Here is a 14457-nt window from a genome sequence, read left to right as displayed (position 1 = left end):
TGCTTTTATTAATGCAGCCCAAAATAGCATTTGCCTTTTTTGCAGCCACATCTCATTGTTGGCTCATATTCAGCTTGTGATGTGTGAACATCTGAATCCCTAAACAGTCTTTAAATGAGTCTATAATTCCCAAAGCAAGAAAGTCAGAGAATCACATAGAAATTAAGTCGAATTTTCCATCTATCTGAGGTTTTTCTGAAAGCTAAAGGTTCAGTTCTTTCCTCATTAGTATAGTGGTGAGTATCCCAGCCTGTTGCATGGGTTCGATTCCCTGACAGGGAGGACTTTTGTTTTCTATAGTTCAAGAGAGCTCATTATCATATTTTTCAAAACTACTATGCTTCACTATGAACCAGTAGTTTAATTCACATTTCGCTAAAAATATCCAGCATTTAAGGATATTTTTAAAGGGATGGTGTTTGTATGTTTTAGTGGAGAAGGATGATTACTGATACATCCCAACATAGTCATATTTAGAGTATACCCATTGAAATCAATGGGACTTAAGGTCGTGACTACCTTCTGTCTCATTGATTTCAATGGGTCTATAACTAACGCTAAATCTATGGGGCTACGAATGGCTAAATGCTGCCTGTTAACGCGTATCGTCTCCAGGTATCTTTTAACCTTTTGCATCCGTTAAGGGGGAACCAACACACCTCTTTTGAAAAGACGGATCTCTCTTTCTGCAATGCTTCCACTGCATTTCTTGGGAGACTTACAATCTCTGTGTTAGTGTTCATCCTTACAAAATATTGAGCTAAATCGTCGTTACTAAACATTTAATTTCTAGCTCATAGTCTTGCAGACCCTGCAGAGTTTCGGAGACTCTGTTTTGGGATCTCTAGTCCGAAAAAAGATCGTTTTATTGTTGCAGAACCCAGAGTCAGAGAGACCACGGAGTGAAGGAAAAAGAGATTCTTTATTTAACGCGCGGGCTTAAGGCTGGAATCGTTTCCAAAGAGCCAGAAGCCCCGATTTACATTAGCACATTGGTTTTATAGACATTGTGACACATATGAAACGGCTCCTCCTCCCCCTCCCGCATGGGGTTGCAATCCTCAACATTTTTTCTCTTAGCACTATTGTTTATAATACAAGAACTGGGTTATAGGGTAGCCATGATAAGGAGAGAACAGAAGAGAACAGCAGAGAACAAGATATACAATTGTATGACCTTTGACAAGATAAGGAATTCCTGTGTCTCGTCAGCTTACAACAATATATTCAAGGGAGAAAGAGCTCAGCAAGAACATGAAGCATGAGACTGCATGAGGCTACTTAGTCTGATCCCCGATATGGCTGCTACATTCCCCCCTTAAATGCATAATTTCATTACAATTATAGCATTTCTGATAACTATACAAAGCTTTTTGTGACATACATATTACTTAGCCTCTTGTTGGGCTATTAGAGCATAGAGGGCAGCAGTTTTACTAGCTGAGACATAAAACAGATTGGTTAAACAGCGCATAAGACAAGGAACGCAGAGACATAACAGAACTTTTATGAACAATACTGGTAGAATTAGGATGAACAATGCTTTTAAGCCAGCTAAGATCTGGAAGCCAAGGGGTTAACTAATTGAGCTAATTGTTTTGTCTTATTGTTTTGTTAGCTACTATATTGTGCAGCTTGTTGATCTGTTCATCTACAGCATTGCCATTATCAGTTAAGTTAAAACAACAGAGCTTTTGGTGTGTCTCACAACTTAAATGATGAAGAAGGAAGAGGTAATCTATACCAGCTCTGTTTTCTAGAACTGCACCTTTTAGATCATGCAGCTTTTTATTTAACAATGACAATGCTCGTGAGGTGGCATTTATGCTTTTGGCTAAGCTGCAAGCTAACCAGTTGTTCTTTAGACCATTAGCCAAGGCTAAACCTGGAACCCTAACTAGTGACATTGCTAAGGCCAATTTTTCTGAGTCAGAATATAACTGCACATGACTATTACAATTTTTAGTTAGTTGGAGTGCTCGAGGCTGCCGTTGACGGATTTTCTCGGGCTACAGGGGAAGAATTGGCACCAGTTCAATTGGCGGCTGAGGCAACATGGGTGGTTATCAGACAAGTTGGCAGGAATGAATGACCAAGTGCGGGAATTACATGTCTAAAACTATCCATGAGGCAAAAGTATGTGGGCATCATTAAAAGATATGTTTTGAATTTTATTTCAGTGGAAGGGGGCCAGGGATAGCTTTATATTTTCTGGAAAATTTTTGACAATTAAGCATTTGTGCACACGTAGCATTTGTTTCAGCAATGATGGGGGTGCGTAGAGTGAACTCTGTAGGGGGTAGGATCTTTGCAACCACGCCCCAATTAGCATTTTGGGAATAAGTTAAACTTACACCATAAACTCTTAACATGGTATCTTTTTGAATTTTCCCAGGATGTCTACAGACAGTTATTAGGCAAGAGCTAATAAGCCTGTTTGCAGGTATACCTCTTGGCAAACAAAAATGTTTTACTCTCGTGATGTTAGCCAGGTGAAGCCAGTAATTATCAGCAAATCACTGGGACAAACTTCTTTTTCCAGGGGCAGACCCCCCTTTTTGCACCTTATTAAGGAAACACAATGCAACACTACTAACACTACAACACGCATGTTTGATCTTCTTTGGGATCTGACCGTACGCTGGGCAGCTATTCACCTGGGAAGCTGCAGTAGGGTCTAGTCCCCTTCTTCAATTCTCCAGTTGCAGGTCTGACCGTACGCAGGGGGACAGTTTCCCGGTGTGTCCACAGTAAGGTCTAGCCTGAGTCTTCTTACTGCTTTTTCAGAATGATTTTTAAAGGATTTTTAGGATTTCTGTTTACAGTCTACTCTCCCCCTCTCGCTCTCTTGACTCGTGTCCAATGTATCTAGGGTTTAACTCTAGCTGCTTTCACAGCTGCGGGGGTGGAAAGTATGACAGTTCTGAGTTCTTTCCATCTGGGAGTCAAAGGGTTATTTTTCCCTCTTTAACTCATACTTTAACTCTTGGTTGGAAAGGATGAACTTCTGTGATGGGAATTGGGGGCTTATTTTCTAAGACAAAGCCACGCTGGGCTTGAAGACCTTTGTTTAGTGTTTGGACTTCTTGTTGCTTGCTTTTGATGCTGCTCCAGTGTCAATTATGAAGTCAATGTCACTGCCCCTCACAGTCAATGTCACAGCCCCTCTCAAGCTGTCTCCCTCTTCGCCCATTCTGGCCCCTTTGGTTTTCTCCTTTGTGTATTTCATTTATTTTATTTGGGCATTCATGCCACTAATGTCCATCTTGTCCACACTGGGCACACTGGTTCTTTTTTTAAGAATCTTCTGCCTCTGCCGGGTCTTCTTCTTTTCTTTTTTCGTTTACGTCTTCTTGGGCCTCTGGGTCGAGGGGGGTGTACTGGCGATAGGCATTTGAAAGACGCTCCAAGTACGCTCTGGGGCCTCGGTGGCACCTTGCAGCACTTTAGACACTTTGGTCATATTAACTGACTTCTTCATACTTGCTTTCATGGCTTCTAACAGCAGGGTTTGATACTGGGTGAGGCGCTCTAGCCCAACTTGTGTTTTGGGATTCCAGCAGGGGGGGTTACTTACAAGGAGACTTTATTGGGTAACTTACAGCACACAGGCGTACTTAATTTTTGGATCAGACAGCTTCTCTGAACCACGAGCTATTGCGCTAAATGGGTTTTTATACTATACATGTTACCCATAACACTAGCAAGCATTTTCAGCATAGGCTAGAAGTGTTTGGTTCTCAGGCACAGCTTCCTGTAAACAACTTCGCTTCCCAGAGTGCTTGATAACACTTTTTATTTATTAGTATGGGAAGACAAATTTTTTCTCTTTCTTTTGCTTTCTTTTTCTTTGCTGATCTGCCTGTATTGCAGATCATGTTTCAAACTTTTTATATAAAACTTTCTGCTCCATGCACCAGCCTTGTCTCTTTATTTGTCTTTTTCAAGTTAAACTTACTTAAACTTTTCTGCCTTACACTAGTCCCACTGACACACATTTGGGATAGGCCCCTCCTCTCCCTCTAGCTACATCTTCTTCATTTTAAAGAACTATTACATTATTGTGGCTACTTTACCCCAGGTAATAAGCTCCAGGCACAATCAGCTGCTTTTAATTTACCCTGGGGGCAACTATGGCCACGCTTCTTTTTTACAAATGTTTTTTCTTTGCCTTTTGCCTTTTCTTTTTCTCTCTTCTCTATCTGTCTTCTACTTTCTCTATTCCTTCTTTTCTACTTGCTTTTGTCTTTTCTTTTCGTCATCCATTGGGAACTACACTTAGTATCATTTGGAGTTGCAACTAACACTAATCTGCAAATATCACATATATTTTATGATATCTAAGAAATCATAAAATATACACAACAAACTTTTTCTGCAATTTAACACAATGAATGGAAAACACTTTTTGCATGGTAAGGCATGATGGAGCAGATCCAGCAATTATACTGCTCTTCTGGCTGAAAGCTCAGGGCTCATCAAAATCAAGGGAAAGGCATACCCACACACACAAAGAGTTCTAGGTCACCATTTTTGCATCGGCAACTCTATGCTGCATGAGTTCTGGCAGAAGGAAATCTAAAAGTCACAGATCAAACTCAGCCTGCTGTACACTGAGCTGACTACAAACACAGACACATGGTCTACAGCGATGAGAGTTCAAGTTTATCAAAAGCTTCATAGCACTGTCCATGGCAAGTCTTTGACAATTTAAAATTTTAGTTCATGTGCAGAGTGTCTCTAAAAAGCCCAGACATTGATGGAAGCAAACAGAGACGGCTCTGGGCAATGAAGATGTGATGTTTCCAGCGAAGGCTCTCTACTTTTGCATGAGTTTAAAAAGGGAAAGTGTGGCCCTACACCCCTTCTGACAGACAAGGGCCTTTAACTTTTTAGCAAGGCCTCTGTCTAAACAGAGCCGCACAGCTCAGCTCTCTAGCCGTGACGCTTTAACTTGGGCAACTCCTCTGTAAATTTTATTTTACTTCTGTCAGGTTCTCTCACAGACATTTTAAAAACTTACTCTTTTTTTTTTTCTCTTCTAACCTGGTACACGAAAGCACTGAAACACTGAGTGCCGAAACTCAGGACGCTGGGGGGTGATGGACATCGCTTTATACTTGCATTTTTCAGGCAGCCATTAATCTTCGGGAAGGCGGTGGGGTGATTTGCAGGACTTCAAAGGCAAGCTTCTCAGTTTGTTTGTATTTGTAAATCCCAAGCTCAAAACAGGACACGATGAGGTACAGGGCCACCAAATTCTTGCTTTGGCACGGGCAACAAATAACTCGGGTTTGCTTTCTTCGCTGGGGTCTCAAACAGGAAAACAGTCTTAATTTAAAGTTGTAACATCACTGACAGCGTCAGCCAGCCAGCTACACAGATCTCATTGTTTTTCAAGACAGTTGCTCCAATATCTTCTTCTCAATCAGGTTGGGTCTCCCAGCTTACACAGTTTATTGCAGCTTTCAGGAGCATGGCAGTAGCGTGATTTTGGCTTGGCCAGGAACATGCTGTCTGGTTTCTCGGTCTCTTTAGCACACATACTTAGGCAGTGTAACACTGGACACTCAAATCAGTGAGATTTCTTCATTGCAGGGAATCCCACGGCAAAAGCTTAATGGTTACGCTCTTCAGAAATCATATAGCCGATGGTCAGTAGCTACAGGCTCTATGCAATTCTAACACAGTTCAAAGCTAAACACGGTTACCTTGACAGAGATCTTCAACATGGTCTTTCCGCTTCATTCTGCTTTGGGACAGTCTTATGGCACACTTTTCACTCGAAGAGGGGTCTAGCCTGTGCTCTGGGGGCTGATTCTTCACCTTTATTTTCTATTTTGCCTTCATTTTCTGGGTCTTCATTTTCAGTTTCCATTTCTTAGGGATTTCATCTCAATTAGGCGAGGTGATGATGTTGCACAACTCAGAACGTTGTGGGCAATTTTCCTGCCCCCCCTCTCTCGGCGCGCTAGGCTAACAGCTACTTCTTCGGCCTTACACTCTCACGCTCCCACGCTTTGTTAAAAGCCAGACTGTCCTGCAACATTTTTCTAATTAACAGCCTCAGATCTTGTTTTTTTTCCTCTCAGCTCGACCTTGAGCTTTTTGCTGTTTTCTCTCTTTATTCTGAATCTTTTTTAAAAAAAAACCTTTTTCCTTCTTTGTTTGACATACATCTCAAGGGGGTGCAAGGTTTGCTTCCCCCACCACCCATAGCCTCTCTCCTAAATTGAAGACAGACACAATTAGGGAATGGGAATTGGTCAGTGAGTAAGGGGTCTCACTGGCCGACACAAGAGGATTTTTCACACCACGCACTTTGCTACTGGCCTGGGCACCCGGACGGTCAACGGTATGCTTCAGAAACCGCAGTAGCCACTCACACAATCATCAATCTCTCCACTACATCCATATGTCCCTGCCACCCACTTTTCCCACTTTTTACCAGAGCGGAAAACGGCTTCCCCAGCTTCCTCAGCTTCCTACTGAGTACTGGCGTGCTAGGTACTGGCGCCCACTCGGGGGTGTGATCAGGCCCCCCTTCTACCCGCAAGGAGTAGGTTCTTTTGTATACGTATACCACCAACACTGACCTTCTTCATAAGGCGGGGCCCTCTTTTTTTCTGCCCAGTGGCCTTTCTCCCTAAAGGCGGGGCCCTCTTTTTCCCATATACTTGCCTTTCTCCTGAAGGCTTCCAATGTGGGTTTCAACTCAATTGCAGCTGCGATACAGGCAGGGCTCAAGTTCCTTCCTCCGCTTCCCAAGGTTCTCTTGCCGCTCGCTGCCGTTTGGGCGATCCCGGTGCAGGCTTTCTCCCATTCACTCGACAAAAAGGTCGGTGGCGCCAAGAAAGGGAGGCATGCGCCGAGCTCGTCTTCCCGGTGCGGCGATCAAGAGCAGGCAACTGCCACCTGTCTGGCTCAGAGCCTGCCACATCCGAGTCACGGCACCATTTATGTTGCAGAACCCAGAGTCAGAGAGACCACGGAGTGAAGGAAAAAGAGATTCTTTATTTAACGCGCGGGCTTAAGGCTGGAATCGTTTCCAAAGAGCCAGAAGCCCCGATTTACATTAGCACATTGGTTTTATAGACATTGTGACACATATGAAACGGCTCCTCCTCCCCCTCCCGCATGGGGTTGCAATCCTCAACATTTTTTCTCTTAGCACTATTGTTTATAATACAAGAACTGGGTTATAGGGTAGCCATGATAAGGAGAGAACAGAAGAGAGCAGCAGAGAACAAGATATACAATTGTATGACCTTTGACAAGATAAGGAATTCCTGTGTCTCGTCAGCTTACAACAATATATTCAAGGGAGAAAGAGCTCAGCAAGAACATGAAGCATGAGACTGCATGAGGCTACTTAGTCTGATCCCCGATATGGCTGCTACATTATTTTGACCAGAAATGACACTTTAAAACCCCAGTAGCTCATAAACTACGTTGTGATTGGACTCCGTCTCAATTGTAAACGGCTACCCTTTTCTTTGGGCATCTCAAGCAAATATAAGGGAAGTCTGGAGTCCTCTCCTTCTCAGATGCGGGCGATTCGGTGCAATGGCCCGGAATGAATTCCGTGTTTTGGGGAGCGTGAGAAGCACCGAAGCGGCCCTGGACAGCGGAGCCATTTCTGCTCCCCAGGCAGAAGGCGCGGAAACGCGCCAATGGGAGCGCGGCTCCCGCCCGAGAAATACCGGGCAGCCGCCGCGCCCGTGATTTCTGCGCGCTTCTGCGGTCGGGCCGCGTCTCCGCCGCGGTCCTCGGCCAGCCAGCATGCCCGAAGAGGCTCCGGCCGCCCCGCCCCGCCCCGCCCCGCCGCGGCTCCCCCGGCGGCCCCCCCGGCGGCCAAGGCCCCCGCCAAGGAGGCCAGGAGGCGGCGGGCGCGCCCAGCCCCGCAAGCCCTCCGGCGCAGCGCCACGGAGGTGCTGGTGCAGGCGGCGTCCGCCCCCGGGAGCGCGGCGGGGTGTCGCTGGCCGCGCAAGAAGGCTCTGGCGGCGGCCGGCTGCGACGTGGGGAAGAGCAGCAGCCGCGTGAGCGGGGCCTCGAGAGCCTGGTGAGCAAAGGCGCCCTCGTGCAGGCCGGGGGCTCGGGCGCCTCGGGCTCCTTCGAGCTCAGCAAGCAGCCGGCGGAGGGCTAGGCGGCGGCGCCGGCCAGGAGCGGGAAGCGCGCGGCCAAGAAGCCCGGCGGCGGCGGCGCGGCCCAGAAGCAGCCCAAGAAGGCCGCCCACGGGGTCAAGAAGGCGGCCAAGAGCGCGCGGAAGGCGAAGGCCAAGAAAGCGGCCAAGAGCCCGGCGAAAGCCAAAGCCGTCAAGGCGAAGGCCAGGCCTACGACGCCCAAAGCCAAGGCGGCCCAGACGAAGAAGGCAGCGCCGAAGAAGTGAGGGCACGCTTGGGAGGAGCGGGTCTCGGAGAACCCCCAAACGCTCTTTTAAGAGCCGCCCACAAATTCATAGAAAAAAGCTGAAACTTCTTGTACAAGTAATTTCTTCAGTGCGAAACTAAAAATTGGTGAAGCAATGAACTCGAGGTTTGTTAGGTCTTTCCCTTCCCCAGCCTTGGGGCCTTTTCTCTCAGGCTAGGGAGTCTTCTCCCAGGCTATTATTCTCAGCCCCCTCCCCCCACCGATGCTGCTGTACTTGCTGCACTCTCTCTCGGCTGAAAATAATGGGTACCAGAGGTCATCAACTCTTCCCCGACCAAGTGGGTGGCTCTTAAAAGAGCCTTTGTGCCTCAAGAGGTGGGCTTCCATCAGTTACGCTCTCTCGCCACGGATGCGCCGGGCCAGCTGGATGTCCTTGGGCATGATGGTGACGCGCTTGGCGTGGATGGCGCACAGGTTGGTGTCCTCGAAGAGGCCCACCAGGTAGGCCTCGCTGGCCTCCTGCAGAGCCATCACCGCCGAGCTCTGGAAGCGCAGGTCGGTCTTGAAGTCCTGCGCGATCTCGCGCACCAGGCGCTGGAAGGGCAGCTTGCGGATCAGCAGCTCGGTGGACTTCTGGTAGCGCCGGATCTCCCTCAGCGCCACCGTGCCGGGCCGGTAGCGGTGGGGCTTCTTCACGCCGCCGGTGGCCGGGGCGCTCTTGCGGGCGGCCTTGGTGGCCAGCTGCTTGCGCGGCGCTTTGCCGCCGGTGGACTTGCGAGCCGTCTGCTTGGTGCGAGCCATCTCCCCTTCTCTTAGAGAAACCTCAGGCTAGCCACCAAACAAAGGACAACCGAAAAGGAATACGATCGCTTCCTGGGTATTTATAGCCAACTCTCCCTCCTGATTGGTTGAGGCCAACAAAACTCCCCCGCAGACACTTCAGAGTTTGAATTTCCCGCGCAAATCCAATGGGTTTCCTTCTCTTTTCCTCCGCCTGCTTGCCGCTTCTTTTGCGTTAGACGTTTTCCTAGCAACTCGACTCGACTTTGCTTTATTTTAATTCCAGGAGTGAAGGGGAGTAAATCTCTTCGTCCTCTTCTCTTGCTCACCTTTGATGTTCTCAAGGGAGGCCTGATGGGTACATATTTTTGCTTCTCCCAAGTATTGTAGCGCAGCGGTGGGCAACAATGTAACGTGTCATTTTACAGACTCACCAAGATGATACTTTTTAGCATATCCTATGCCTGTCATCTAAAGAAAGGGTGAGCAGAAAGCACTGAGGGGCTGTGAATCTATTATGGGTTTCAGTCAGAACGAGCCAGAAGTCTAAAGGAGCTATCCAAGGTACTTAACCCAATCCCCAAAATAGATACAGCACCTCGGATATCTCCTTTAGAATTCTGGCTGAAACTCAGAATGGATCCACAGACCCACCGAAATCGGAGCCACCAGCCTCCACTGGCAGGAAGGTTTCCAGGTTCTTTGGACTTTCAACTCCTAGAAGCTTCTGCCAGCATGGCCGATGGTCAGGAATTCTGGGAGTTGAAGTTCAAAACATCTGGAGATCTACTTTCTTCCCACCCCTGGTCTAAAGTAATAACAATGTAATTCATGTATTACGGCCAATTACATTTTATTCAATTGTGTACTAATTTTACAAATTAATAAAACATAATAAAGTGTGGTTAGCCTTGAGTACTACGGTAAAAGAGGTGGGGTGTTTATTGATTGATTAAACAAAAGAGTGAGCAAGTTTTCGAATACACGAGGACTCATCATTAGGTTGGATGTTAATCAAGAAGGGAATAGGTCACAGGAGAGAGAAAAAGATGTTATTCGGTACACTTGTCAACATTCTACGTTTTTTAGGTTTGGTAGCCGTGCGGTCTAAGGCGCTGGATTAAGGCTCCCCTGTCTTCGGGGATGTGGACTCGAATCCCACCATTGCTACTTGTCACTGTCTTCATTTTTACCTAATCTGATTTTTAAAACTTATTTACAGTACTATCTTATTCAGCAGTAAGTACCATTAAGTTCAATAGGGTTAACTCCTAGGTAAGTTTCTTGGTTGTATACCCCATTGAACTTGATGGTATTTACCGTTGAGTAGCCGTGTGTGTGTGTGTGTGTGTGTGTGTGTATATATAGGATCCCACTGTCAGGCTGCAGTCCTATACCCATTCCTGGGAGTAAGTCCCACTGAACTAATGGGGCTTAGTTCTGAATAGACATGTATAGGGTTGCGCTCTGAATTCAGTCGTGGAATGTTGTTGTTGTTCAGTCGTTCAGTCGTGTCCGACTCTTCGTGACCCCATGGACCATAGCACGCCAGGCCTTCCTGTCCTGCGCTCTCTCCCGGAGCGTGCTCAAGTTCATATTCATTGCATCCGTGATGCTATCTAGCCATCTCATCCTCTGCTGTCCCCTTCTCCTTTTGCCTTCAGTCTTTCCCAGCATCAGGGTCTTTTCCAAAGAGTTTTCTCTTCGCATTAGGTGGCCAAAATATTTGAGCTTCAGCTTCATTATCTGTCCTTCCAATGAGCACTCAGGGTTGATTTCCTTTAGGATGGACTGATTTGACCTCCTTGCAGTCCAGGGGACTCGTAAGAGTCTTCTCCAGCACCACAGTTCGAAAGCATCAATTCTTCGGCGCTCAGCCTTCCTTATAGTCCAGCTCTCACAGCCATACATTACTACTGGGAAAACCATAGCTTTGATTAGACGGACCTTTGTCGGCAAGGTGATGTCTCTGCTTCTTACTATGCTGTCTAGGTTGGCCATAGCTTTCCTCCCAAGGAGCAAGCGTCTTTTAATTTCATGGCTACAGTCACCGTCTGCGGTGATCTTGGAGCCCAAGAAAGTAAAATCTGTCACTGCTTCCATTTCTTCCCCTTCTATATGCCAGGAAGTGATGGGGCCAGATGCCATGATCTTCGTTTTTTTAATGTTAAGTTTCAAACCAGCTTTTGCACTCTCCTCTTTCACCCTCAACAAGAGGCTCTTGAGATCCTCTTAGCTTTCTGCCATTAGGGTGGTATTGTCTGCATATCGGAGGTTGTTGATAATTCTCCCAGCAATCTTAATTCCGACCTGTGATTCATCCAACCCGGCATTTCTCATGATGTACTCTGCATATAAGTTAAATAAGCAGGGTGACAATATGCAGCCTTGTCGTACTCCTTTCCCAATTTTGAACCAATCGGTTGTTCCATGTCTGGTTCTTACTGTTGCTTCTTGACCCTCGTACAGGTTTCTCAGGAGACAGGTAAGGTGGTCTGGTACTCCCATCACTTTAAGAATTTTCCACAGTTTGTTGTGATCCACACAATCAAAGGCTTTAGCATAGTCAATGAAGCAGAAATAGACGTTTTTCTGGAATTCTCTTGCTTTCTCCATGATGCAGCGAATGTTGGCGATTTGATCTCTAGTTCCTCTGCCTCTTCGAAACCCAGCTTGTACTTCCGGTAGTTCTCGGTTCGCATACTGCTGAAGCCTAGCTTGTAGGATTTTGAGCATCACCTTGCTGGCATGTGAAATGAGCGCAATGGTGCGGTAGTTTGAACACTCTTTGGCGTTGCCCTTCTTTGGAATTGGAATGTAAACTGACCTTTTCCAGTCTTGTGGCCACTGTTGAGTGTTCCAGATTTGTTGGCATATTGAATGCAGCACTTTAACAGCATCATCTTTTAGGCTTTTAAATAGCTCGGCTGGAATACTGTCATCTCCGCTAGCTTTGTTGTTACTAATGCTTCCTAAGGCCCACTTGACTTCACTCTCTAGGATGTCCGGCTCAAGTTCAGTGACCGCACTATCATGGCTATCAGGGACATTCAGATCTTTCCTGTATAGTTCTTCTGTGTATTCTTTCCACCTCTTCTTAATCTCATCTGCTTCTGTTAGGTCCCTGCCTTCTTTGTCCTTTATCATGCCCGTCTTTGCACAAAACGTTCCCTTGAGATCTCCAATTTTCTTGAAGAGATCTCTAGTCTTTCCCATTCTGTTGTTTTCCTCAATTTCTTTGCATTGTTCATTTAAGAAGGCCTTCTTGTCTCTCCTTGCTATTCTCTGGAACTCTGCATTCAGTTGCATATATCTTCCCCTTTCTCCCTTGCTTTTCGCTTCCCTTCTTTCCTCAGCTACTTGTAAAGCCTCATCAGACAGCCACTTGGCTTTCTTGCATTTCTTTTTCTTTGGGATGGATTTCACTGCTGCCTCCTGAACAATATTACGGACCTCCGTCCATAGTTCCTCAGGCACTCTGTCTATCAGGTCTAATCCCTGAAATCTATTCCTCACCTCCACTGTATATTCATCAGGGATATGATTTAGGTCATACCTGAACGGTTTAGTGGTTTTCCCGACGTTCTTCAATTTAAGCCGAAATTTTGCAAGAAGCAGCTCATGATCTGAGCCACAGTCAGCTCCAGGTCTTGTTTTTACTGACTGTATGGAGCTTCTCCATCTTTGGCTGCAAAGGACATAATCAACCTGATTTCGATATTGACCATCTGGTGATGTCCATGTGTAGAGTCACCTCTTGTGCTGTTGGAAAAGAGTGTTTGCTATGATCAGCATGTTCTCTTGGCAAAACTCTATTAGCTTTTGTCCTGCTTCATTTTGTACACCAAGGCCATGCCTGCCTGTTATCCCGGTGATTTCTTGACTTCCTACTTTAGCATTCCAATCCCCTATGATGAAGAGGACATCTTTTTTTGGTGTTAGTTCTAGAAGGTGTTGTAGGTCTTCATAGAACCAATCAACCTCAGCTTCTTCGGCCTCAGTGGTTGGGGCATAGACTTGAATTACTGTGATGTTGAATGGTTTGCCTTGGATTCGTACTGAGATCATTCTATCATTTTTAAGATTGTACCCCAGTACTGCTTTTCCCACCCTTTTATTGACTATGAGTGCTACTCCATTTCTTCTAAGGGATTCTTGCCCACAATAGTAGATATGATGGTCACCTGAATTAAATTCGCCCATGCCTGTCCATTTTAGTTCGCTGATTCCCAAGATGTCGATGTTCAATCTTGCCATCTCCTGTTTGACCACCTCCAGCTTACCTTGATTCATTGATCTGACATTCCAGGTTCCTAAACAATATTGTTCTTTACAGCATCGGATTTTCTTTTCACCACCAGACACATCCACAGCTGAGTGTCCTTTCGGCTTTGGCCCAGCCGCTTCACTCTTTCTGGCGCTACTTGGAAATTCCCTCTGCTCTTCCCCAGTAGCATATTGGACACCTTCCGACCTGAGGGGCTCATCTTCCGGCGTCATATCTTTTAGCCTTGTGATACGTTCCATGGGGTTTTCTTGGCAAGAATACTGGAGTGGGTTGCCATTTCCTTCTCCAGTGGACCACATTTCATCAGAACTCTCTGCCATGACCTGTCCGTCTTGGGTGGCCCTGCACGGCATAGCTTATGGCTTCACTGAGCTACGCAAGCCCCTTCGCCACAACAAGGCAGTGATCCATGAAGGGGTGTGGAATGTTAGCCTGTCATTTAATTCCAATACACAATGGTCTGCAGGTAAAAGAATCCCTGGAATGCATTACAATGTCATCGTTCCTCAGTTGTTGAAGTCAATAATGTATTCGCATTCACTTTTGGCTTCTGCATTAGTGTTTAAAAATTGAGGTGTGTGCTGCCTTTTAATAGCAGGAAAAATCTAGAGCGAAAGTATTTGCTTTTTCATACTTCTTAGCGCTATAAGTAAGTCTCTGTGGCGCAATCGGTTAGCGCGTTCGGCTGTTAACCGAAAGGTTGGTGGTTCGAGCCCACCCAGGGACGCTCCATTTTCCCTACCTCTTGTTAGGAGTGTTCACTAAAATTAAATAAATATGTAAACTTTTCCTGTTCGCTTGAATGCTGACTCCAAATATTAATTTCTCCTATTTGGTGTTTCTGAATTCTGAAGAAAGCATCCTCTCCAAGGAATTTCTGTAGTGTTCACTAAAACAGATGAGGATAGGCCAAGGAAATTTGATTTAAATTAAGTCGAGATTAAATGTTGTGAGTAGACCTAGGTTAAATTATTCCTATAATAATTCCTATAATAACTGGCCTATAAATGGAGCCTAAC

At 46.1% G+C, this 14457-nt stretch overlaps 1 protein-coding gene, 1 non-coding gene and 1 pseudogene across 3 annotated transcripts; 2 read left to right on the top strand and 1 right to left on the bottom strand.

The window, feature by feature from the left end:
• Positions 1-2650: 2650 nt before the first annotated feature.
• On the top strand, positions 2651-8389 carry LOC146342717 (uncharacterized; annotated as a pseudogene). Its single transcript, XR_014783956.1, has one exon. The product of XR_014783956.1 is annotated as an uncharacterized LOC146342717 (transcript).
• On the bottom strand, positions 7606-10070 carry LOC146342716 (histone H3). The gene has a single exon (XM_084806246.1). It carries the CDS (start codon positions 9169-9171, stop codon positions 8761-8763), a length of 411 nt encoding a protein of 136 aa, XP_084662372.1. The 5' UTR covers positions 9172-10070; the 3' UTR covers positions 7606-8760.
• A 4021-nt stretch (positions 10071-14091) lies between these two features.
• On the top strand, positions 14092-14165 carry TRNAN-GUU (transfer RNA asparagine (anticodon GUU)). Its single transcript has one exon. It is a non-coding gene; the product is annotated as a tRNA-Asn (tRNA).
• The last annotated feature ends 292 nt before the right edge of the window (positions 14166-14457 follow it).

Source organism: Heloderma suspectum, chromosome 6 (genome assembly GCF_057233095.1).
Source record: "Heloderma suspectum isolate Gila_16-S chromosome 6, 16-S_ref, whole genome shotgun sequence".
NCBI classification, from domain to species: domain Eukaryota; kingdom Metazoa; phylum Chordata; class Lepidosauria; order Squamata; family Helodermatidae; genus Heloderma; species Heloderma suspectum.
Note: the sequence above shows the minus strand (reverse complement) of the source record. Positions and strands in the feature narration are given on the sequence as shown.